The sequence below is a fragment of the Mustela erminea genome, chromosome 12 (assembly GCF_009829155.1).
Source record: "Mustela erminea isolate mMusErm1 chromosome 12, mMusErm1.Pri, whole genome shotgun sequence".
Lineage (NCBI taxonomy): Eukaryota > Metazoa > Chordata > Mammalia > Carnivora > Mustelidae > Mustela > Mustela erminea.
The window spans coordinates 86,244,201-86,268,181 of NC_045625.1; the positions used below are offsets into that span (position 1 = coordinate 86,244,201).

At 38.0% G+C, this 23,981-nt stretch overlaps 1 protein-coding gene across 3 annotated transcripts in view; it reads right to left on the reverse strand.

Moving 5' to 3' along the window:
• The window catches only part of LOC116570691 (histone-arginine methyltransferase CARM1-like), a 261,533-nt gene that overhangs the window by 165,382 nt on the left and 72,170 nt on the right, over positions 1 to 23,981 (reverse strand). For all 3 annotated transcript variants that reach the window (XM_032308150.1, XM_032308152.1, XM_032308151.1), the window contains exon 2: positions 9,398 to 9,523. In XM_032308150.1, coding sequence (XP_032164041.1) covers positions 9,398 to 9,523 — 126 coding nt within the window. The remainder of the gene's footprint in view (positions 1 to 9,397; positions 9,524 to 23,981) is intronic.

A 23,981-nucleotide genomic window follows, 5' to 3' on the forward strand; every position in this document is an offset into this window, starting at 1 on the left:
ATAAATAGTAGATGAGAGCAAGAAGAAGAGATCAGTAACCTGGAGGACAGAGTAATGAAAAGAAATCAAGCATGAGGAGAGAGGGAAGAAATGAAAATAGAGTAAGGGAACTTTTCATGCAAATAACATTTGAATTATAGGGATCCCAGAAGGAGAACAAAGAGAAAGGGGGACTCAGGGCGCCTCGGTGGCTCAGTCATTAAGCATCTGCCTTTAGCTCAGGTCATGATCTCAGGGTCCTGGGATCAAGCCCCACATCAGTCTCCCTGCTCAGTGCAGAGTCTGCTTCTCCCTCTCCCCCCAGCTCATACTCTCTCTTACTATCTCTGTCTCTCTGTCTGTCTCTCTCAAATCAATAAATGAATAATATCTTTTTTTAAAAAGAGGGGAAAAGGGGGACAGAAGATGTATTTGAAGACATAGTAGATGCATTTGAAGAAAAATTCCTTAATCTGGAGAAGGAAACAGAAATCCAGACCCAGGAGGCACAGAGAGCCCCCATGAAAATCAACCCCAGGAGGTCCACACCAAAACACATAGTAATTAATATGGCAAAAGGGACTGATAGAGAATTTTAAAAGCATCAAAAGAAAAGAAAACATTTACATACAAGCAAAGCCCAATAAGGCTACCAGCTGATTTTGCAGCAGAAACTTTGCAGACCAAAAGAGCGTGACATGATATATTTGAAGTGCTGAAAGATAAAAACCTATAATCAAGAATACTCAACCCAGCAAGGCTATCATTCAGAATAGAATGAGAGAGATAAAGCTTCCCAGACAAACAAAAGTTAAAGGAATTCATTACCACTAAATCAGCCTTGCAACAAATGTTAAAAAAGACTCTGGAATGGAAAGGAAAGACTAGAAGCAGGAGTAAAATATGAAGCATAAAAGCAGTAAAGTTATTTTTATCTATAAAAATCAGTCAAGGGATTCAAAAAAATAAAAGAATGTAGAGCATGACACTATATATCTAAAATGTGGGTACAAGAGGAGTAAAAATTTAGTGCTTTTAAAATGGGTAAGCACCTATCAATTTAACTGACTGCTATATGCCTAAGATGTTATTTATAAACCTAACGGTAACCACAATTCAGAAACTGGTGATATGCAAAAAATAAAGAGAAAAGAACCCAAGTATATCACTGAAGAAAGCCAGCAAACTAGGAGAGAAGAAAGCAAGAGAAGATTGGAACAGAGAAATACAAAAACCACCATAAAATAAGTAACCAAATGGCAATAAGTACACACCTATCAATAATTACTTTGAATACAAATGGACTAAATATTCCATTCAAAAGACAAGGTGTGACTGAATGGATAAAAAAGCAAGACCCATCTATATGCTGGCTACAAGACTCACTTCAGACCTAAAACACATGCACACTCAAAGTGAAGGGACAGAAAAGAATTTCTCATGGAGATGGGAAGTGAAAAGAAAGCCTCAGTAGCAATACTCATACCAGATGAAACAAACTTTAAAACAAAGGATGTAACAACAGATGAAGAAAAACACTACATAATCATAAACAGAATAATAAAACAAGATGTAAGAATTGTAAATATTAGTACCACAACATGCAGGCACCCAAATAGATAAAGCAGCTAATAATAGACATAAAGGGAATAATTGATAGTAATACAATAATGGTAGGGGACTTTAGCATCCCACTTATATCAATAGATGGATCATCCAAATAGAAAATCAACAAAGAAATAACGGCTTTACATGACACATTGGACCAGATCGGTTTACCAGATATATTCAGAACATTCCATCCTCAACAGCAAAATACACATTCTGTCAAGTGCACATGGAATATTCTCTAGAAAAGATCACATACTAAACCACAAAACAAATTCAGAATTCAACAAATTAAAAAACACTTAAGTCATACCATACCATCTTTTCTGACCACAATGCTATGAAACTAGAAAGCAAGCACAAGAAAAAAATCTGGAAAGAACATAAATAACATGCTACTACACAGCGAATGGGTGAACCAAGAAATCAAAGAGGAAATACAAAATGACAGAGAGACAAATGAAAAATAAAAACACAGCCATCCAAAATCTTTGGGATTCAACAAAACTGTTCTAAGAGAAAAGTTTATAGCAATAGAGACCTACCTCAAAAAACGAGAAAAATCTCAGTCAAATAATTTAACCTTACACCTAAAGGAGCAAGAAAAAGAACAACAAAACCCAAAACCAGTGAAAGGAAGGAAATGATAAAATTAGAGCAGAAATAAATGAAATATAAACTTAGAGGAAAGGAAAAAAAAAAAACAGCAGAAGAGATCAATGAAACCAGGAGCTAATTCTTTCAAAAGATAAATGAAGTTGAAAAACCTTTAATCAAATGTATCAAAGAGAGAGAGAGGACTCAAATAAACAAAATCAGAAAGACAAGAAATAACAAACACCACCACAAAAACACAAAGGATTTTATGAGAATATCATGAAAAATTATATGCCAACAAATTGGAAAACCTAGAAGAAGTGGATAAATTCCAAAAAATACATATCTCCCCAAAACTGAATCTGGAAGAAATAGAAAATTTGAACAGACCAACTACCAGCAATGAAATTAAAGCAGTAATCAAAAAATTCCCAACAGAAAGTCCAGGACCAGAAAGCTTCACAGGTAAATTCCACCAAACATTTAAAGAAGAGTAAATAAGTATTTTCTCAAACTATTCCAAAAAATAAAAGAGGAGGGAAAGCTTCCAATTCATTTGATGAGGCCAGCATTATGTTGTACCAAAATGAGATAAAGATACCATTAAAAAAGCCCACTATTTCTGATGAACACAGATGCAAAAATCCTCAACAAAATATTAACAAACTGGATCCAACAATACATTAAAAAAAATCATCCACCACAATCAAGTGGTATTTATTCCTGGGATGCAAGGGTGGTTTAATATTTGCAAATCAATCAACATGATGTATCACATTAGTAAGAGAAAGGATAAAAACCAAATGATCCTTTCAGTTGATGGAGAGAAAACATTTGACAAAGTACAACATCTATTCATGATAAAAACTGTCAACAAAGTAGGCTTAGAGGGAACATACCTCAACATAATAAAGGTCATATATGAAAAACCCACAGGTAAAATTATTCTTAATGAGGAAAAAACTAAGAGCTTATCCCCAAAGGCAGGAACAAGACCAAGATGTCCACTCTCACTGCTTTTTCTTTTTTTAACTTAGTACTAGAAGTCCTAGCCACAGCAATCAGACAAAAAAAAAGCAATGAAAGGAATCCAAATTGGGAAATAAAGCCTTCCTTATTTGCAGATGACATGATACTATACACAGAAAATCCTAAAGACACCTCCAAAACTTATTAGAATCAATACATGAATTCAGTATGGTCACAGGATACAAAGTCAACATAATACGTTTTGTATTATATTACATTTCTGTACACTAATAATAATGTAGCAAAAAAAGAAATTAAGAAAAAGATCCCATTTACAACTGCACCAAAAATAATAAAATACCTAGGAATAAATTTAACCAAGGAGCTGAAAAACCTATACTCTTAAAACTTTAAACACTGATGAAAGAAACTGAAAATGACACCAACAAATGGAAAGATATTCCATGCTCATGGATAGGAATAACAAATATTGTTTATAATGTCCATATTATCCAAAGCAATCTATAGATTTAATACAATCCTTATCAAAATACTAACAGCATTTTTCACAGGCCTAGAACAAATAATCCTAAAATTTGTGTGGAAACACGGAAGACCCCAAATAGCCAAAGCAACCTTAAAAATGACACACTGGACCAGATGGACCTCATAGATATATACAGAACATTCCACCCTAAAAACACAGAATACTCATTCTTCTCAAGTGCACATGGAACCTTCTCAAGAATAGACCACATAATGGGTCACAAATCAGCACTCAACTGATATCAAAAGACTTGAGATTATCCCCTGCATATTCTCAGATCACAATGCTTTGAAATTGGAGCTCAATCACAAGGAAAAGTTCTGAAGGAACTCAAACACCTGAAAGCTAAAGACCACCTTGCTTCAGAATGCTTGGATCAACCAGGAGATCAAGGAAGAACTGAAACAATTCATGGAAACCAATGAGAATGAAGACACTTCGGTCCAAAACCTATGGGATACAGCAAAGGCAGTCCTAAGGGGGAAATACATAACCATCCAAGCCTCCCTCAAAAAAATTGAAAAATCCAGAATATACCAGCTGTCTCTACATCTTAAAGAACTGGAGAATCAACAACAAATAAAACCAACTCCACACATAAGAAGGGGAATAATCAAGATTAGAGCTGAGATTGATGAGGTAGAAACCAGAGATACAGTAGAACGTACCAATGAAACTAGAAGCTGGTTTTTGAAAGAATCAATAAGATCGATAAATCACTGGCCACACTAATCCAAAAGAAAAGAGAGAAAGCTTAAATTTATAAAATTATGAATGAAAAGGGAGAGATCACAACTAACACCAAGGAAGTAAAAACAATCACCAGAAGTTATTATCAACAGTTATATGCCAATAAGCTAAGCAACCTAGATGAAATGGATGCATTCCTGGAAAACTATAAACTCCCAAAATTAAAAATGAAAAGCAAAACTGGAAGCATCACAATTCCAGACTTCAAGTTATATTATAAAGCTGTAGTGATCAAAACAGTATGGTACAGACACAAAAACAGACACACAGGTAGATACAAGAACAGAACAGAAAAACCAGAAATGAGTCCACAACTATATGGTCAATTAATCTTCAACAAAGCAAGGAAGAATAGCCAATGGGTAAAGGACAGTCTCTTCAGCAAGTGGTGTTGGGAAAACTGGACAGCAACATGCAGAAGGTTGAAACTGGACCACTTTCTTACACCATATGCAAAAATAAATTCGAAAGGGATTAAAGACCTAAATGTGATATCTGAAGTCATAAACCTGAAAGAAGAGAGCACAGGCAGTACTTTCTCTGACATTAGCTGCAGCAACCTTTTTCTAGATAGGTCTTCTTTGGCCAGGGAAACAAAAGCTAAAACAAACTATCTGGACTGCATCAAAATAAAAGGCTTCTGCACAGCAAAGGAAACAATGCAGTGAAAAGACAACCTACTGAATGGGCAAATGACATGTCTGATAACAGTTTAGGACACAAACTTTATAAAGAACTTCTACAACTCAACACAGAAGAACTTAAGTAATCCAATTAAAAGGTGGACAAAGGGAGCCTAGATGGCTCAGTCAGTTAAACTTCTGACTCTTAGTTTCGGCTCAGGTCATGATCTTATGCGTCATGAGACAGAACTCCACGCTGGGCTCTGCACTCAAGCAGAAAGTCTGCTTGAAGATTTTCTCCCTCTGGCCCCCCCCAACCCCCACTCCCACCCCACCCCCACCCCACCATTTGCATGCTTGCCCCCTCCCTCTCAAACATAAATAACCTTTAAGTGAATAAATAATTAAACAAATAAAGACACAAACAGACATTACTATACATGCAGATGGCCAACAGACACCTGAAAAGATTCTCAACATCTCTCATCATCAGGGAAATGCAAATCAAAACCACAAAAAGGTATCGTCTCACATCTGTCAGAAGGGCTAAAATCAAAACACAAGAATCAACAAGTGTTGGCAAAGATGTGGAGAAAAACGAACGCTCTTGCAATGCTGGTGGGAATGCAACTGGAGCAGTCACTGTGGAATACAGTAGGGGCATTCCTCAAAAAATTACAAATAGAATTACCAGATCTACCAGATGATCCACTCATTTCTCTACTGAATATTTACCAAAAAAATATGAAAATGCTAATTTCAAAAGATACATGCACCCCTATGTTTATTGCAGCATTATTTATAACAGCCAGATTATGGAAGCAGCCCAAGTGTCCATCGATATATGAATGCATAAAGAAAACATGAGCTACACACACACACACACACACACACACACACATACACACGCAATGGAATATTACTCAGCCACTAAAAGAATGAAATCTTGCCATTTGCAACAACATGGATGGATCTAGAGGGTATAATGCTAAGTGAAATAAGTCAGTAAGTAAGGAAAAACAAATACCATACGATTTCACTCATTTGTGAAACTTAACAGAACACATGAACAAAGGAAGAAAGACACAAACCAAAAAGCAGACTCTTAACTACAGAAAGCAGAGTTTTACCAGAATGGAGGCCGGTGGGGTGAAACAGGGAAGGGGACTAAGAGCACACCTACAGTGAGCACTGAATAATGCCGAGAACGGTTGCGTCACTATATTGTACTAATGCAACACTGTATCTTAATCACACTGGAAATTTGTAAAAATAATATGTTATATACCACCAGAAAACACTTGTGAGTTTTCAAAATTTTATTTACTATACAGTCAAAAACATAAAATATTCAGGGTTAAATTTGTCACAGTTGGGTATGACCTCATTGCTGAAAGCTACAAAATGTTCCCCTTCTGGGGGAAAATTAAAGCCCTAAATAAATGGAGAGAAATACCATATCCCTGGTCTGAAAGTAATGGCATGCTGATAATCATTTAACAATGAACTCCCGCCCCACAAAACAACAGGGGACTTTGCTAATTTCTTCCACCCTGGCCAATGTCAATCTATCAAATTTCTGAAAATTTAATAACTGTCTCTTGTGACTTAGTATGAGCTATTTTCAGCTTGCCAATGACCAAAAACTTAATGTTGTGAAAATGACAATCCTCCCCGAACTGATCAATCTCAGTCTTAATTGGAGCAAGTATTGTATATCAACTGACAGCTTAATTATAAAATGTATATGGGAATGTAAAGGAGCAAGAATATCCAGAACAATCTTGACAAAAAAACAAAGTTAGAGGACTTGAACCACCAGACTTCAAGAGTTACTTTGAAGGTAACCCTGACAATGGGATACTGGCCTAAGGGTAATAAGAAGTAAGTGGAGCAGAACAGAGAGCTCTAGAATAGACCAAGTCTGCATACAGTCATTTGACTTGCAAACGCCTTTTCAATACACAGTGTTAGAATAAATGGATATCCATATGGTCTAAAAGTAATCCTTGGCCCCATACGTCACACCATGTAAAAAGCAATTAAGAAAGATTAGAAAATAATAATAAACACACAAAAAATAATAAAATACAAAAATTAAACTTTAAAACTTCTGGAAGGCAATACAGTCAAAATCATTCACTATTTGAGGGTAGAAAAAGTTCTTCAGATACTGAAATCAATAAGGAAAAAAATGGCATCACCAAATTTGAAAACTTCTTTCCAACATAAGACATCAGTATGTAAATGAGTAAGCAAGTTCCAAGCTAGGAGATAATGTGCGTGAACTGTGTGTCTGACATGTGCCTGGTGTCCCACATACATGAAGAACAGTAACTCCATAGACAAATAACCACTTAGTAACAAGTAAATGATTTGAATTCATAAGCACATGAAAAAGTGCTTAATATCACTACGCATCAGGAAAATGTAAACTAAAACCACATGAGATTCAACCACATGTCTACCAAAATGGATAAAGTTTTATTTAATTAGTTAGTTAATTAATTAATTTTAACAAGATGGAAAACAAATTTAATAGACTTGAAACACCAAATACCAGCAAAGATGTGGAACAACTCCCATCCATTATTGGCGGGAGGATACGGTCGGTCCAACCACTTTAGAAAACCTTCTGGCTGGGGGCCTCTGGGTGGCTCAGCGGGTTAAAGTCTCTGCCTTCGGCTCAGGTCATGATCCCAGGGTCCTGGGATCAAGCCCCACATCAGGCTCTCTGCTCGGCAGGGAGCCTGCTTCCTCCTCTCTCTTGGCCTGCCTTTCCACCTACTTGTGATCTCTGTCTGTCAAACATAAATTAAAAAAAAAAAAAAAAGGTTCTGGCTGTTTTTTAGAGAACTAAGCATTTATTCTATGACTCAGCAATTTTACCTCCTGATATTTATCTAAAAGAAATGAAAAAAATATATGTCTGCAAAATGACTGGTATGAGAATATTTATAACAACCTTACTCACTATAGCCAAGACTTGGAGATAGTCTCCTTATTCACCGAAATGAGAATGGATATACGAATTGTGACTATTACCTAGTAATAAAAGTGAACAAACTACTCACACTAGCAACAACATGGATGTCTCAAAATATGCTCAGTGACCGTACTAAAGAGAGTGTACACTGAATGATCCCATTTATAGGAAGTTCTAGTCAAATCTAATCTTGGTTAGAAGAAAATCAGAGCAGTGATTGCCCCTGCAAGGTCAGGGGTACGGAGTGATGGGGAAACGCTATGAGGCAACTCTTAGGAATGATGGTGTTTTTGAGATTTGTGCATTGTGAGGTATGTAAATTTAACTTTCATAGAAAAAAATTAGAAACAAATTTTGAATTCTAGTTAATGATATGCAGCTGGAAGTACATGGTGTTGGAATGTGTTGGTTATTATAATTTACTCCAAAATGCAGCATAAACATAAGATGGACAAATGGACAGACATGTGTTGAGCAAATTCCTCGCTCTAGCTGATGCCCCTGTGAGTGGAATTTCAAAATAAGAAACCAGGTTAATTTCTTTATCCCAAGTAGTTACTGATAATGTAACAGCTTAGGGTACTTCGGCTAACCTGAGGAGAACACGTACCACTGCTAATACTTTACGTTGTCTGGATTAACACTGTAAGTACAAAGAATCAATTTATATCAAGTCAAAGGAAAGACCATCAAACATCTAACCCAGACCCAAGGCACTGCTAGCCTTAACTTCTTTATCAGAGCTGACCTCTTCCAGAGTGTCTTTTCTTCCTTTCTTAAAACACTTAATTTTACTTCAGTTTACCTCCCTGCTTGTTTGATATTCGTCATCTAGAGTCTAAAAATGAACAACTAATGCTTCAAAGGTAAAAAAACAAGACGGAATCATTCTGAATGCCACTCAAATTGAAAAGTCACGTTTCTGGGAACAGCCTCGTCGTCAAGGAGAAGCAACAAGAGTGATGGAAGGCTGGGACCAGCCTTGGTGGCCGTCCTCTCCTGCAGCTCTGGGACCAGCCTTGGTGGCCGTCCTCTCCTGCAGCTCTGGGACCAGCCTTGGTGGCCGTCCTCTCCTGCAGCTCTGGAGGAAAGAGGACCAAAGCGGGAGGGGGCGCTTAAGAATAAAACCAGCCTCCCAGTCTAGGAAAAGGCTGGTTGATCCCCAGCCATGGGATCAAGTCAGAGCCAGCACTCGTGTCAAATCCTCTCAGGCCATGACAGGTCACAATAGGAAACACGCAACCACAAGCCAACCAGCCAGTAACAGCAAAGCTAGCCAGTCCGGAGACTTGTCCTCAGGAAAGGCAAGGAAGGGGTCAGGACAGGCCCCAAACTTACCAGCGGGAGACTCAAACTTCAGCAAAATGCTGTTGTATCCCAGTGTGATCAAGACGGATTCCTTCCCCACGCGGCAACATTCAGTGTCTCTGTTGAGTAAGCATTTGAAGACACACACGCCATCGGCTATAGAGGATGGAAAAAAAAAGGGGTGGGGGGATTAGGAAAATCCATTTTTGAGCATTGTAAAAAGGTTCAGCAATGCCATCCCTACATTTCTCTCCTTTTTTCAAGGCTCCCCACTTCTTTTGTAATAGAATCCCTCGTGAGACTTCAGGCAGTAGGAGGATCCGAGATAAAACAGGAATTAACTGTGGCCCCCTAGCAGTTCTTCGCATGTGGGTTAGCCCAGAGTCAAAACTAACTCTTAGTGGCTCTTGTTTTTATGTCCAGGGCCCCACCCCCTTTAAACCTCCTATTCCCCAGTGGGTTTTGTATCTCTTGAAGGCATCCCGGGAGAGCCCAAGTAATGTCCCTCTGGTGATTCCTGAGCACTTAGTATATGCCAGAGAGCTCACTCGGTCTTCCTTGTAAGTACTGTCGCTGCCAGTGTTCCTGGGTAGAGGCAAGGCAGAGAGCTCAGGTCCAAATGTGCACAGCTAGTAAGGGCAGAACCAGGATTAAAGCCTAAGATTAAATTTGACTCTGAAGCCCATTGATGCTCTTACCACACTGGGCCAACGCAAGCGCAATAAAGAGGGTGCTTAGGTTCTGCAAGCAGGGCCCTCAGTGAGTGGCTAGGCTCTCACCAGGTTCATGCATGGGTAATTGGGAAGTAACTCGATATTCTTCCTTTTACAAGTTAAGCAGGCCTTGAGCACTGGGGCGGCTGTAGAGTGGTGGCAAAAGTAATAAACTTGGGGTTTGGTTTTCATCTCTGATATTTACTAACCTAGGAACTTCAATCACTGAATCACACTTAGCCACATTATTTCACTATGTAAAATAAAAGTATTGATATTTATTTTCCAAGCTTTTTGTGATGACTGAATAATAAACGTGAAAATAATTTTTAAAATCCTGATGATATGGTTGGGACTTTGGGATATATGTGGCTACGCTCGTTTCTCTCATTCTAGACCAGATCTTAGTTTCCATCCTTTATGCCTTCCATTTTCCCTTACAAAATCAAATTCAGAAAGTGTTTTAACTTTAAAACATTGTTATATATTGGGGCACCTGGGTGGCTCAGTGGGTTAAAGCCTCTGCCTTCGGCTCAGTTCATGATCCTGGAGTTCTGGGATCGAGCCCCACATCAGGCTCTTTGCTTGGCAGGGAGCCTGCTTCCCTCTCTCTCTCTGCCTGTCTCTCTGCCTACTTGTGATATCTGTCTGTCAAATAAAATCTTTAAAAATAGTTATATATAAAATTCTTTTATACAGGTATGTGGCCCATTCATATACACACATTCAAAACACACATACACATACACACACAGTAAAGATGACCAAATATTTTCAAATATTTTCATCCATTATTTCAAATGAATGAATACTTCCTGATGGAAGCTTTCACAAATAGTTTTCATAAAACATCTTGGCTGGTTAAAGAGTGCAGATGTTTTGAAAACATTTTCTTGGCGTAAAGCATGATTACAGGTTTAATTATTACAGCCCAGTCCATGTCTCAAAGGCATCAGTGTCTCCTTGCAGAGAGGCAGCTGTGAAGACATGCAGAAGAAGGGAGCTTGGGCTCTTCTAGACAATGTGTTTTCTTTAAATCACAAGAAATGGGTTCCCCCTCCCCCAACCAAGAAATCGGGATTTTCTGCACAGACCAACTGTTTTCTCATGGTGTTGGCGTAGGATGAAGGGCGGATGCTAATCTTCTACAGTACCTTGCGGTCTGTGAACTCTGTGCGGGCAGGAGTGATCTTATTTTCTTTTTTCAAATCATTATCTTTTCTTCTCTGAACCAAAACCCAGCACAATACCCCGTACTTAATAAGTGTTTTTTGGATCAGTGAAAGCGCTTCTCCATATATTGACTGTATGCCATCCCAGCAGCGATAGAAAGCTTCAAAATTTATCTGGTTTGGTTCTCCTAAACCAGATATGGTCAGAATTTTTTTTTTTATTTTGCGGTTGTTTGTTTGTTCTTTCTGTTGTGATTTGGTTAGGGTATAAAATGAGGTGCTGTTTTATCCTACTTTCAGAGGAAAACACCTGACACAAGTGTTATCTCAATTCTCATTTTCAAGATCATTCACAGAAATGAAGATAGTAAAATGCCTGCCCATATATCCTCCTTCCGACATCCTCTCCTATCTTCTGTTTAAATATGGGTGGAACAGGTCTTTTTAAGCATGCCATAAAAATCCAGTAAGTGCTGGTAACTACTTAATTTTTTAAAATCTACATTTGGCAATAAATAAATAAATAAATACATACATACTTTAAACAAAATCAAAAAGCAGTAAGCTGGGAAAATATTTTCAGCACACCCAATGAAGATTGAATTTCCCCAAGAAACAGTTTACTCTAAAAAAATAAGAAGAAGCAAGCATTCTTATTGAAAAGTTAGTAGAGGAATCGGTAGGTAATTGATAACTAGAAAAATGCCAATAGCAAAAAGAATGTAAACAATGAATTATAATAATATTCAAAGAAATGTGTACTAAAATAATGAGGTCTGAATTTTTACCTCTCACTGTCAATATTTTAAAAAATATATACTAGCAATATCAAATACTGGAAAGGGTATGAGACAACAGTGCATAGCAATTACTGGGAATATAAATTTGTAGGAGGTAGTCTGCCCATGGGGTTCAAAAGGTAAAGTCTATGTAATCTTTGCTAGACATTCTGCTCCTAATCATTTCCTCCAGGATACACTTTATCCCGTGTGAATGAGTGTATAGTTAAGGACGTTCATCTTAGAGTTGTTTACTGTCGTGAGAAAATGCAAAGAAGAGGAGTCTACCACTGCGTACGTAATTGGTTAAGTGGAACGTGAGACCCCCATGTTCAGGTTGCAAAACAGCATGTGTAATGTTATTGTAGCAATTTAATGTGTTTATCTTCAGAGAGAGCTGTTGAGAAAGAGACACACCAAGATGTCATCAGTGGTTTTCTCTGCACAGAGAGATTTGGGATCATTTTTATTTTTCCCTTTATAAGGTTCTGCCTTGTTTGAGCTTTCTATGAGACTATTTATTTTTAACAATCAGAAAATATAAGCAATCCAATAAAAGATATGCTACCATCACTAGTGTATTTTACCACAACTTCACTCGTGATGGGTATTACCATTCTTCTAATTCTCTTATGTATTAGATATTAACTGGTAGTTTACTAATTCAAAAATATTAATTTCGGAGTAAATGTAGCCAATTGATCTATGAATAAATGCACCTGACACAAGTGTTACCTCAATTCTCATTTTCAAGATCATTCATAGAAATGAAGATTTCGTCATGTTTCCTGTTTGTGGATCTTCTAACTGGTGCTGATTTCCTTTCCTACCCTTAGACCATGTTAGTACATAAAACAAACATTCTAGTTGACTTCCGTTAACTAACATGAGCAGTATTAAGTGCAGCTATCTTACGGTAACGTATTTCACCAACTGAGAAATGTGTCTTTCTAAATTTAAAGGATCTGTGTCAGAAAAATTAAGGAATACAATAAAGAGTTGTTGGGAACACATATAAATCCAAGACTGTGAAATACGATCACAATGATGACAAGTAAGGGTGACGTGGAGATCTAAGGTTCACATCTTTCTCCCAACCAAGTTATTATTACCATTTATGAGAAGTACATCTGCAGAACATTCTGACTCCTTACAAGCATCTCCTTTCATCTTTTCAGTGGTACAGAAGGCTGGGTGTTTCTGCATACTTACTGTCATTCTGCTTTTGAACAATTGCTTTGCTTACTTCATCAAAGGGCAAGGCCTGATCTGCCAGTAGTAGCGAAGTCACAAGCACTGTTAGGCCCATGTGCACAAAATTGAGGCAGCTTTAGAAAAGCAAAGAGCCTTGCTGTTCTCTTCCTGGGAAAATGCCACTTGCTCTCCCAGAAGCTTCTCAAAAGAACATCATGATGGTGGTGGTCCAGATGCCTGTTCTATCTTCTACTACTCTCATCTGAGAGGATTCCCAGAGACACACAAAGAAATCCATGTTCCATCCATTTTACAGGTAAACATGGAAAATGCCACAGAGTAAGATCAAGAGAATTGCTCTTGGCTCCATTAAACAATATTTCTCTTCTGCTCCGCACTGGCACCCTCCTCTTTCAGTCCTTGCAAATGCAAAAGACCTCCCCCCATATGAAAGTTACAATGCTGGCTGACCGAGAACTTTCCGTGTCAGCTATGGTCTAGAACAGAGGTTCTAATATATATATATATATATATATAAAAGAACCTCTGTATATATATATATACATATATACACACACACACACACACATATATATATACATACATATGTATATATATACATACATATATATGTGTGTATATATATCTATCTATTTTCTTTTTCCTGGAAAGAGGAGTACTTATGGCATTTGTGACAGTTAATAATATGACATTGGTGCCAATTTTTTGCTAAGTGACCCTTTTAGTATTTTCCTCTCTAGAAATATGAAGTTAGGCTGCCTAAGGAATACATTTTCTAGAAATAGAGTGCTACCTGATTGTAGAGCAGCACCTCTATAGATGGAATAAAGTATATAGGTAAGTGTGCAGTTATTATTTCTAGCAACTTTAACCACAGGAAAGGAGTGTAAAGGAAAAAGGACAGGATTACAGAACCCCCAATATCTAATATTAAAATTGGCATCAGTGCTGATGGTATTAACCACATGGTTTCCTATGAGACATGACAAAAGAGCAATAAAGGATACATCACAGCTTCTCCCTCTCCTTTAGAGAATTTTGTGTTTGAAAGATTCGATCCTAGGCTCTCGCTCACTGAGTAAAAACTGAAAATGGATTGATTCAGGCTGAAGGGGCCAAGTGTGAACATCAGAAAAGAAATGAAGAGAACGGGAAGGTACATGGGAAATGCAAGACAGGGCTTTGGAGGAGGTTTCAGAGTTGAGAATCCGGTAGCATCCATGGGTGAGATAGAGACAAAGAAATGGAAGCCTGGCCATTAAGACATCAGCGTCAGAGTCCATAGTCTCCCATGGTTCATCTCCCCCTCCAATTTCTGACTCTGAAAAACAACTCTAAGGGTTTTGAAGGGGCGGGGGGTGGGTGGTTGGGGGAGCCTGGTGGTGGGTATTATGGAGGGCATGGATTGCATGGAGCACTGGGTGTGGTGCATAAACAATGAATTTTGTTACACTGAAATTAAATTTTAAAAAAATGGATTTAAAAGAAAAAACAAAAAGACCTCAGTGTCAGGAGCCCGAAACTATCATCACCCAGTGTGACTGCTGAAACGGTTGTTGTTGGTCCGGTTTGGGTTGGGTTTTTGGGGTTTTGTAGGGTGTTTTGGCAAATGCTAACTCCTTCCTCTACATGTTGTATTCTAGTTATACTAGATCTGCAGCCTGGCATTAGACAACCAGCACACAGTACCATGTCTCCCTTCAGCCACCATCCAGCTACGATCCCGTGCTCCCCGCCCGTTCCAAGTACATGCCTCTCTAAGTGTGGTTGTCCACAGTCATTGTCTAGTAGAATCTTAAAAAAATATATATATATATTTAAATATATATTTATATATATTTATTATATATAATATATATTATATATATATTATATATATAATGTATTATTTGTTTCAAGGGTACAAGTCTGTGATTCGTCGGTCTTACACAATTCACAGCACTCACCATAGCACATACCCTCCTCGCTAGTAGAATCTCTAGGGCTCAGGAAAACAAGTTCTTCAGTAGATTGCTTAAGAAGAGTCATGGGAACAACATTCCCTGAACTCTCACACACCAATCGTTGTCTTTGTCTTTTACATTTCTGAAGGTCAGGTTTTTCTGGATATAGAATCCCCGGTTCACATTTTCTTTCTCTGTGGATCTCTGGTACGTTTATCCATTTTCTTCTAGGGAACTGCGTTACCATCAAAAAGACTGATGGTAATCGGCTTTTCTGGCACTTGTGAATAAAATGCTAATGTTGCCCAGATGTCCAAAGGGTCGTCTCTTTCTTTAAAGTCAGTAATTTTTGCCAGAATGTGCCTTCTGCTAGCCATTCTACGTCCATATTTTCAAGTATAAAGTTATTCTTTCAATAGGTATTTTCCATTTTTTTATGTTGGCAAAATTTTCTCAATTATAATTTTTGTATTTGTTTTACATCTTTGCTCTCTTACCTTCTTCCCAGACTCTCGTGTATGTATGTGTTGGATCATCTGTGCTGAGCATTGATATTTATAACTTTCTTTTGACTCCCTTTTACTTCTTTTTACATTTAAATATTTTTCCATCTTTTCTCCCTTATTTGACATATTTCTTGTTGCTTCTAATTTAATCTTCACTTCTAAAATTATTTTACTTTTAATTATTTATTTCATTCCTAAGTATATTCTTGAATTCTATCCTTTTGTTTACGAGTTTGCTAATTCTTCTTTATGTTATTCTCGCGTGTCCTGTGTAAATTTTCTTAATTTCTCTGATTTTTAAAAAAAATTTAACCTTTCAGACACACTTTAGAGCACTTACTTTCCTAGCATGCTTTCACTATTGGTGGGGATGTTATTTTGTCCCTTCCTGCCTTTTTTCTCTGTATGGCATTTGACTGCAATACTTTTCTGTTGTTTATTTCTATGTGAATATCATTGTTTTTTATAGATTTTATCTATTCATTTGACAGACAGAGATCACAAGTAGGCAGAGAGGCAGGCAGAGAGAGAGAAGCAGGCTCCCCGCCGAGCAGAGGACCCGATGTGGGGCTCGATCCCAGGACCCTGGGATCATGACCTGAGCTGAAGGCAGAGGCTTTAACCCACTGAGCCACCCAGGCGCCCCTATGTGAATATCACTTTACTAAACTTTTATAAAGATGGTAATTGCACATACAGTTTTATAAGACACTATCAAATTGTTTTCCAGAGTGACTGTGCCGTTTCAAATCCCCATTAGCAATGGACGAATGATCCAGCTTCTCCACATCCTTGACAACATTTGGTGTTGTCACTATTTTTTGCTTACACATTTCTATCGTTATATAGTGTTATCTCATTGTGGGTTTAATTTGCAATTCCCTGATGACTAATGATGCTGAATATTTTTCACGTGCTTATTTACCATCTGTGTATCTGCTTCTGTTCATGTGTTTTACCCACTATTTTCTTTAACTGTGGGGCTTCCAGAGTTCCTCTTTTGTTCTAGATATGGGTCCTTTGTTATATATATATGTGGTTTGCAAGTGTTTTCTCCCATCCTGTAGTTTGACTTTTCATCCTCTTAACAGGATCGTCTATAAAAAGTTTTGAATTTTGATGAGACCCAATTTATCAAGTATTTCCTTTTATGGATCATCTTTCTGGGTCAGGTCTAAGAACACATTCACTGACGGCCTTGACCTTGCTCATTCTATGGTTTCATTGCCTTTTTTTTTTTTTAAAGAGAGACTGAGAGAGAGAGAACACGTGTGAGCAGGGTGGAGCCCGACATGGGGCTTGACCTCAGGATTGAGTCTCTCCACTGTAATCTCTCTTGCAACTACAAATGAGTTCACATCATTCCAAGCTTCCAGATTACAATTAATGAGGCACATGTGCAGTCACTGCAAAGCTCTGCTCAAACTTTCACAGGCCCCCCCACCCCCACCCTTCTACCCCACACACTGAATATTAAAGCACAGACCACTCCCGGAACTATAAACCCCTCAAGCCCCTTTTCTGCTTCTCCCCAAACAACCCCTAACCCCTACACATATGCTATATAGCCAAACTAACAACCAGCTGATCTCCAAAAAGGGTTCATTATCATGGAGGCAGTAAGGATATAAAGTTCAAGGGTGTGACTTCTGAAGGGATATGGCTCCCCTCCTGCTACTGAAAGTATCACCCAATTTATAAAGTCCATTTCATAGGCCACCACCTCCATGGTACCTTCCATGACTGACCCCAACTGGCATATGTATCTCCCTTACCTCACTGCCCCAAGAGCTCTTCATACCTCCCTTATGGCCCTCAGCTTCTTCTCTAATTGGCACCTGCATCTTACAAATTTTGTAAGATGTCACACCATTCGTGCGCAGGAACTGGGATCTCTCCATCCCTGATTTCCCTGAAGGACCTGGTACACAGCAAGGACCACAACTGCGAACACGACTGGAACCACCACTGGCATCACTCAAGTTCAGAGTCATTCACTCCGTTCAAGCTCATAGACAATCTGCCATATCCATTGTTAAAAACAAAGTAAAAAGACAAACTTAGCTCATCTTTCTAATCTTTGTAGCCTCTGAATCAGCTTTAAAATATTTTTTTCACCATTTCCTCTTTGCTTCTGTATCCTTTTTTCTACACATGACCACAGCAGAGAGAACAAAAAAACACTGAAACTCACTCCATAATGAAATATTAAACACCTCTGTGACCAATATTTTCAAATCAGGAGGAAGTAAGTTCTCATTCTGTCTTTAATGAAATAGTATGCCACTTCCCTAACAGCTTCCCTAGGAGGTTACTGCTCCCTCAAATTTATTTACAACGCTTGTCTGAGTGATCCTTCAGCTCCCCCTGCCATTTCTCAAGGTGGGAAAGTGACTGGGAGTCAGGGACCCCTAGGTTCTAGGGAAATAGCAGCAGATCTTGTTCTTTTTTTAACCTCAACTCTTTCCCACCACATACAGGTTTCCTCCTTCCAGCCCGCACACCACCCAGCATATAGAATTGATCCGTACATATCAAATTAAAACAAGTAAGTCAATGCAGCCACAGAAGTAACTTTCTAAACAACATGAAAAAAACAAAGAAGATGAAACATCAGAACATTACAGATACCAAAGGGTCAACTGAACTTTGTCAGAACCTGGCTTTTTAAAAATTTTTTCTAGTTGTCTTTTTTCCAGCTTTGGCAAATGGTTGGGATCTTTTGGTTTATGAAATGTTTTTTTGGTTACAATATGAGATTAAGAAAAAAGCTGACTTCCTCGTTTCTCCATAAAAATGCAAAATCCTCCTACTCTTCCTAGAGAAGTTGCTTCTCTTAGAGTTAAATTTAATTTCACTGTGAATGTCTCTTTAGGGTAACTAAATACCATGGAGTCTACATTCTGTCTAGGCAGCATTTTCTCAGATCACTAGCTTTCTCCTTGTGGTTTCTAAAGACTATAAACTGTCTTCTCGTTGTCATTCAATTGGGGATAATTGCTCCAATGTGGATTTACCAGCTATGACAACAAAAAAGTGGGAGCTTCCCAAGAAAGGGTATAAAATAACAACTTTGCTGTCAAGGGCTGTTCTCGGGATTCATGTTTGTTTTCACCGTACGGCAGATGTTGTGGAACCAGATGTGTGCAAGCCTTGGTTCGGGGACTCGTTCAAACACGAGGCTAACATTTACGAGCATCTGCTAGAAGCCCGTCACTGTTGACTGGCACTACGGGAAGATGCAGAGAAAGATAAATAAACTGTAGCCCCAGCCTTGAGAGAGCTCACGGTGCAAGAAGAGGTCTGCTCAAATGCTACAGAACCCCAGGAAAACAAGAAACGACTTTTGCCCACGAGATTTTCTACAGGAGACATTATTCTGGACCTGAGCCTCAGAAGAAAAAGTGAGATTTGCCAAGGAGAAAGGGATAAAGGAGGGAAAGGTCATCCCAGTGAGTGGGGAAGAGCCCCGGTCAAGGCTGGTGAAGGAACACGCCATGCCTAAACAGGCCGACCCGGAAATGAGAAGTGGTCTTGCAGGGCTTGCAGGTGGACTAGTAAGTTAATACCTCAGTCTGCACTGGAACAGCGGGACGGGGACCTGCTTGTGTTTTCAACTCCTGCAATTAACGTCGCCATTTTGGTTGACGACAGTTGCTCAGAGGAAACACAAGGACAAATGGGGCGGCTGGCCATCCTTTGCAGGGTACCTTCATATCCTTTCTCTCATCTCTTCCTCCCTGCTGGTCCTACGGCAGGGCTCCTTATGCCTCTTCTCTAAACAGCAATACTGAGGCTGAGAGTTCCAGGGCTATTTACTTAAGCTCCCCTCGGTCTGGACTGCTACTCACGGTTCCACATCATGCAGCTCCCTGTGACAAGTAAGAAAAAAAGAGGGGAAAGACAGATAAAGGCATTTCAAAATTTCTCAATACATGCGTTCTGAGATCCTGTTTTCAAAGCAATGAGGTGTAAATATTCCCGGCTTTAACTACTAAATCTTAGCTACTCTTAAAAGCCTACTTCAAACTCCAGCGGCCATACATTAATTGACCACATATGCATGCATTTATTTCTGGGATCTTAATTCTGTTCCATTGCCCGAGGCTTCTGCTTTTAGGCCAGTACCATACTATTTTGACTACTGCAGTTTTGTAGCACAGCTCGAAAGTAGGAAGCAAGATGCCTCTGGCTTTGTTCTTTTTGTCAGGACTGGTTTGGCTATTTGAGGTCTTCTGTGATGGCATGTAAGTTTTAGAATTGTTTTTTTCTACGGCACCTGTGTGGCTCAGTTGGTTAAGCATCTGACTCTTGATTTCTGCTCAGGTCATGATCTTGGGTTCATGAGATCAAGCCCTGTGTCAGCTTCATGCTGGGAGTGGATCCTGCTTAGGATTCTTTCTGTCCCTCCCTGCTCCCCCCACATGTGGACATGCATGTGCTCCCCCTCTCAGAAAAAAAAAAAAAAAAAGGAATTGCTATTTCTACTCCTATAATGATGCCCTTAGAATCTTGATAGGGATTATACTCAACCTATAGATGGCTTTGGGAAACATGGACATATGAACAATATTAATTCTTCCAATCCATGAACGCCGAGTATCTATTTATTTCTGTCTTATTCACTTTCTTTCATCAGTGTTTTGTAGTTTTCATGGTGGAGATCTTTCCCCTTCTTGGTTAAACTTATTCCTAAGTATTTTATTGTTTCTGATGTTATTATAAACAGGATCATTTTATTTCTTTTTCAGATAATTTGTTGTCAATATAATAAGTGTCTTTAAAATAATGAAAGAGGTACATGAGTGAACTGGAAAAGAGCCAAAGAGAAATTTTAGAAGTTAAATAAAAAAAAAACTAAAACAAAAGATGAGTTTAAAAACAGATTAGATACAGCTAAAGAAAGAACTGAACAGAAAACACATGTTGGGTGACCTTCTAGATTGCCTCAGAGAAAAACAAAAAGACAGAAAACATGAAATCAGTTAAGAAACTGAGGCCATAACAGGGAGATCTAATCTACACTTAATAGGAATTCTAGGAGAAGGGAATAGAAGGACTAGGGGAGGAATAATACTTGGGAGTATAATGGATGACAATGTGCTGAAACTTGTGAAAATCTGCATCACCATATACAAGAAGCAAGAGTTACCATCAGGGTAAAGGGAAATAAATTCCGTATGTAGAGACACTGGTAAAACGTCAGTATACCAAACAAGGAGAAAAATCATGAAAAAAGCCAGAGTGTAAAAAAAACAAATCGACTTATAGAAATAAAAATTATCCTGACAATTGCTAAAAGGAAAGAAGTTCCTTTTGTGTTCCTATCACAAACAGTTTTCAGAATCAGAAATCAAAACGTATTTTTTTTAATTTTCTAATTTTTTAATAAACATATAATGTATTATTAGCCCCAGGGGTACAGGTCTGTGAATCGCCAAGTTTACACACTTCACAGCACTCACCATAGCACACACCCTCCCACCCAATGCCCATAACCCCGCCCCTTCTCCCTCCCCCTCTCCCCCCAGCAACCCTCAGTTTGTTTTGTGAGATTAAGAGTCACTTACGGTTTGTCTCCCTCCCAATCCCACCTTATTTCATTTATTCCTTTCCTACACCTAGACACTCAACTTCCTCATATCAGGGAGATCATATGATAATTGTCTCTCTGATTGATTTATTTCACTCAGCATAATACCCTCTAGTTCCATCCACATTGTCACAAATGGCAAGATTTCATTTCTTTTGATGGCTGCATAGTATCCCATTGTATGTATATATCACATCTTCTTTATCCATTCATCTGTTGATGGACATCTAGGTTCTTTCTATAGTTTGGCTATTGTGGATACCATATTTTTTTTTTTAAGGTGACACTCTGGCTCAAAACTAAGTTTAGGTTTTAAACCATGCTCTTTTTTTTATAAAATTATTGACCTGAAGGACACTTGAGATCATTCCATCCAACTCACTCACTCAATAGTGAGGGCGTGCAGCCCAGGTTGTAAGTTCTCCAAGACCTCACCATCAGTTCACAGCAAGTCTGGTACTAGAACTTCATCTTCCTTTAACCTCCCTGCAAGTGGAAATCTGCAAAGTCGGGATTATCTTTAGTCCATTACATTTGCCTTACAACACTGATTCCAAAAACCTTAAATTATCAGCCAATTCATACATAGGCACATTCATGCCCACAAACCCTCTTGCACATACTAATCATAATACCATAGATTAGAAAACATACCAAAACTGGTCACGGCTTCTCAAACTCTTGGCAAATCAGAAGCAGCTCTTATGATGGAGTTCAGATAGGAAGCTGCAGATACACTCCGTGGTGACTAGTCTTTGCTCCCCAGTGCACGACTCTGCACCAGACTCCCCTACACGCACATAAATGGCATTCCCATTTCTCAGCATTACTGAAGTTCTACTGGCTATTTCTGCCTGGAGAACTCTGAGAACACGCTATCACCTTCCTTATTATTTTCAGGTGGTAAGTAAATTATTTGAGGGTCCAGATTCTGGACGTGTGGAAGACTCACACATTGAAACAGAGGTATACTTGGAAAAATGAAGCCCAAAGCATCTCTTTACCAAGTAAACAAAGAATCTCTTTCTGTTAGTTAAGCCTAGAATTGGAGAACCAAAAAGAACTCAAGTTCCTGTATATTGCTGCCACTCCAAGGAGGTGCAGGGATGGACCAGCAGCCTTAGCGTCACCTGAAGTCTGTCAGAAGCAGAGACTCTCAGGCCTACACCCTGATTCTAGACCAGACTGTGTATCTTACCAAGACCCCAGGATGACTCATGGCCAAGAAGTCTGAGGGACTGATCTAACCACCCAAAAATGAGAATTCCCCACCCTACTTTTATGTCACACCACATATTTCTTTATCTTATTCCTTCCTTTCATTAATTCCTTTATAGAACACATGACTATATTCTCAGCAGCTTCGTTAATTAAAAAATAAAATTTCTAGATGTGAGTAGTAGACCTCAAAACACCATTAAAATGATTAGGCATTGGACTACATCTGTTTCCCATGCAAAAGGAATTTCTAACGCCCCTAAAATAAGCTTAATTCAATGACTGCTTGATCTACCCTGGAGAAAGATAGGATTTAATGTTTTTGCTCCTTTGTGTACATAAAGGTAAAACAAAGAACTGATCTAATAAAGTATTCAGTGAATTCAGCTCTATGTTCCACTGGTTTTCATAAAAATCAATGATTTAGGAAGGATTTCCCATTTTCCTTAATGCTATTGATTTTCTTCTAAGTGCAAAAGCAGTTAATATCTTATTTTCCTAAGTGGTATAATAAGCCAACAAGAATTTTAAAATGTATTTTCTATATTCTTTTACAAGTAGGGAGCAACTAGGAAATGAAAGCAGGTGATCTTGCTTTAGAATTTTCCAAGAAATGCTAGGTTTGAAGAAAGGATGACAAGATGGGGAATAGAACCCTCACAGGCAGTCAAATGATAATTTTGCTTCTACCTTCACTTTATAAAGAAATCAAGAATTCCTTTAGGAGACTGGATCTGATGTAGCACTTGCATTTTTACTGCAGTCACAGAAAGATTCTTCAATGTCTAGATCAGCATGTTTTGTAGAACACAATGCAAGTCTTCAAATAATTTGAATTACTTTGTAACTTAAGAAAACACAAGTAAGTGGGGACAAAATGGTTTGTTCAATGGTTGTTTTGAGACAACTGGATAAACATTTATGGGATAAAAATAGTTATATATTTACCTCTTATTCTTAATTATAATTATATAATTACTATTATATAAATCATTAGATAATTAAAATATAATTAAAATAATTATAATTAAATATATAAAAACATCTAAATAAATATAATAAAATATAATTTAAATAATTATACAAATTATCAGATTAAATATTTATTTTTTAAAAAAGAAAGCACAAAGAAAATAGAAGAAAATATAAACTGCTCTATAACCTTGGGCTGTAGAATATTTGGATACATTTTTCAGGTCTTATATCAATGACAGGAGCCATGAAAATAAAACCAAATACATGTGACAATCTATTTTTTGAAGCCATGCAAATTTAAGACAAATTACAAACTGGAAATATGCTATAATATTTAATAAAAGGGTAATATATTTAAAGATCCACAAAGAGATAACTAACATTGCTACCAAATTTGTGAAGATATTTTTCTGTCTTCAGTGAATGTGGGTTTACATAGAGAGAGGATATCCTTATATGATGACAGTGTAAAAGAATATTTTAGAAGGGGAATTTGGTAA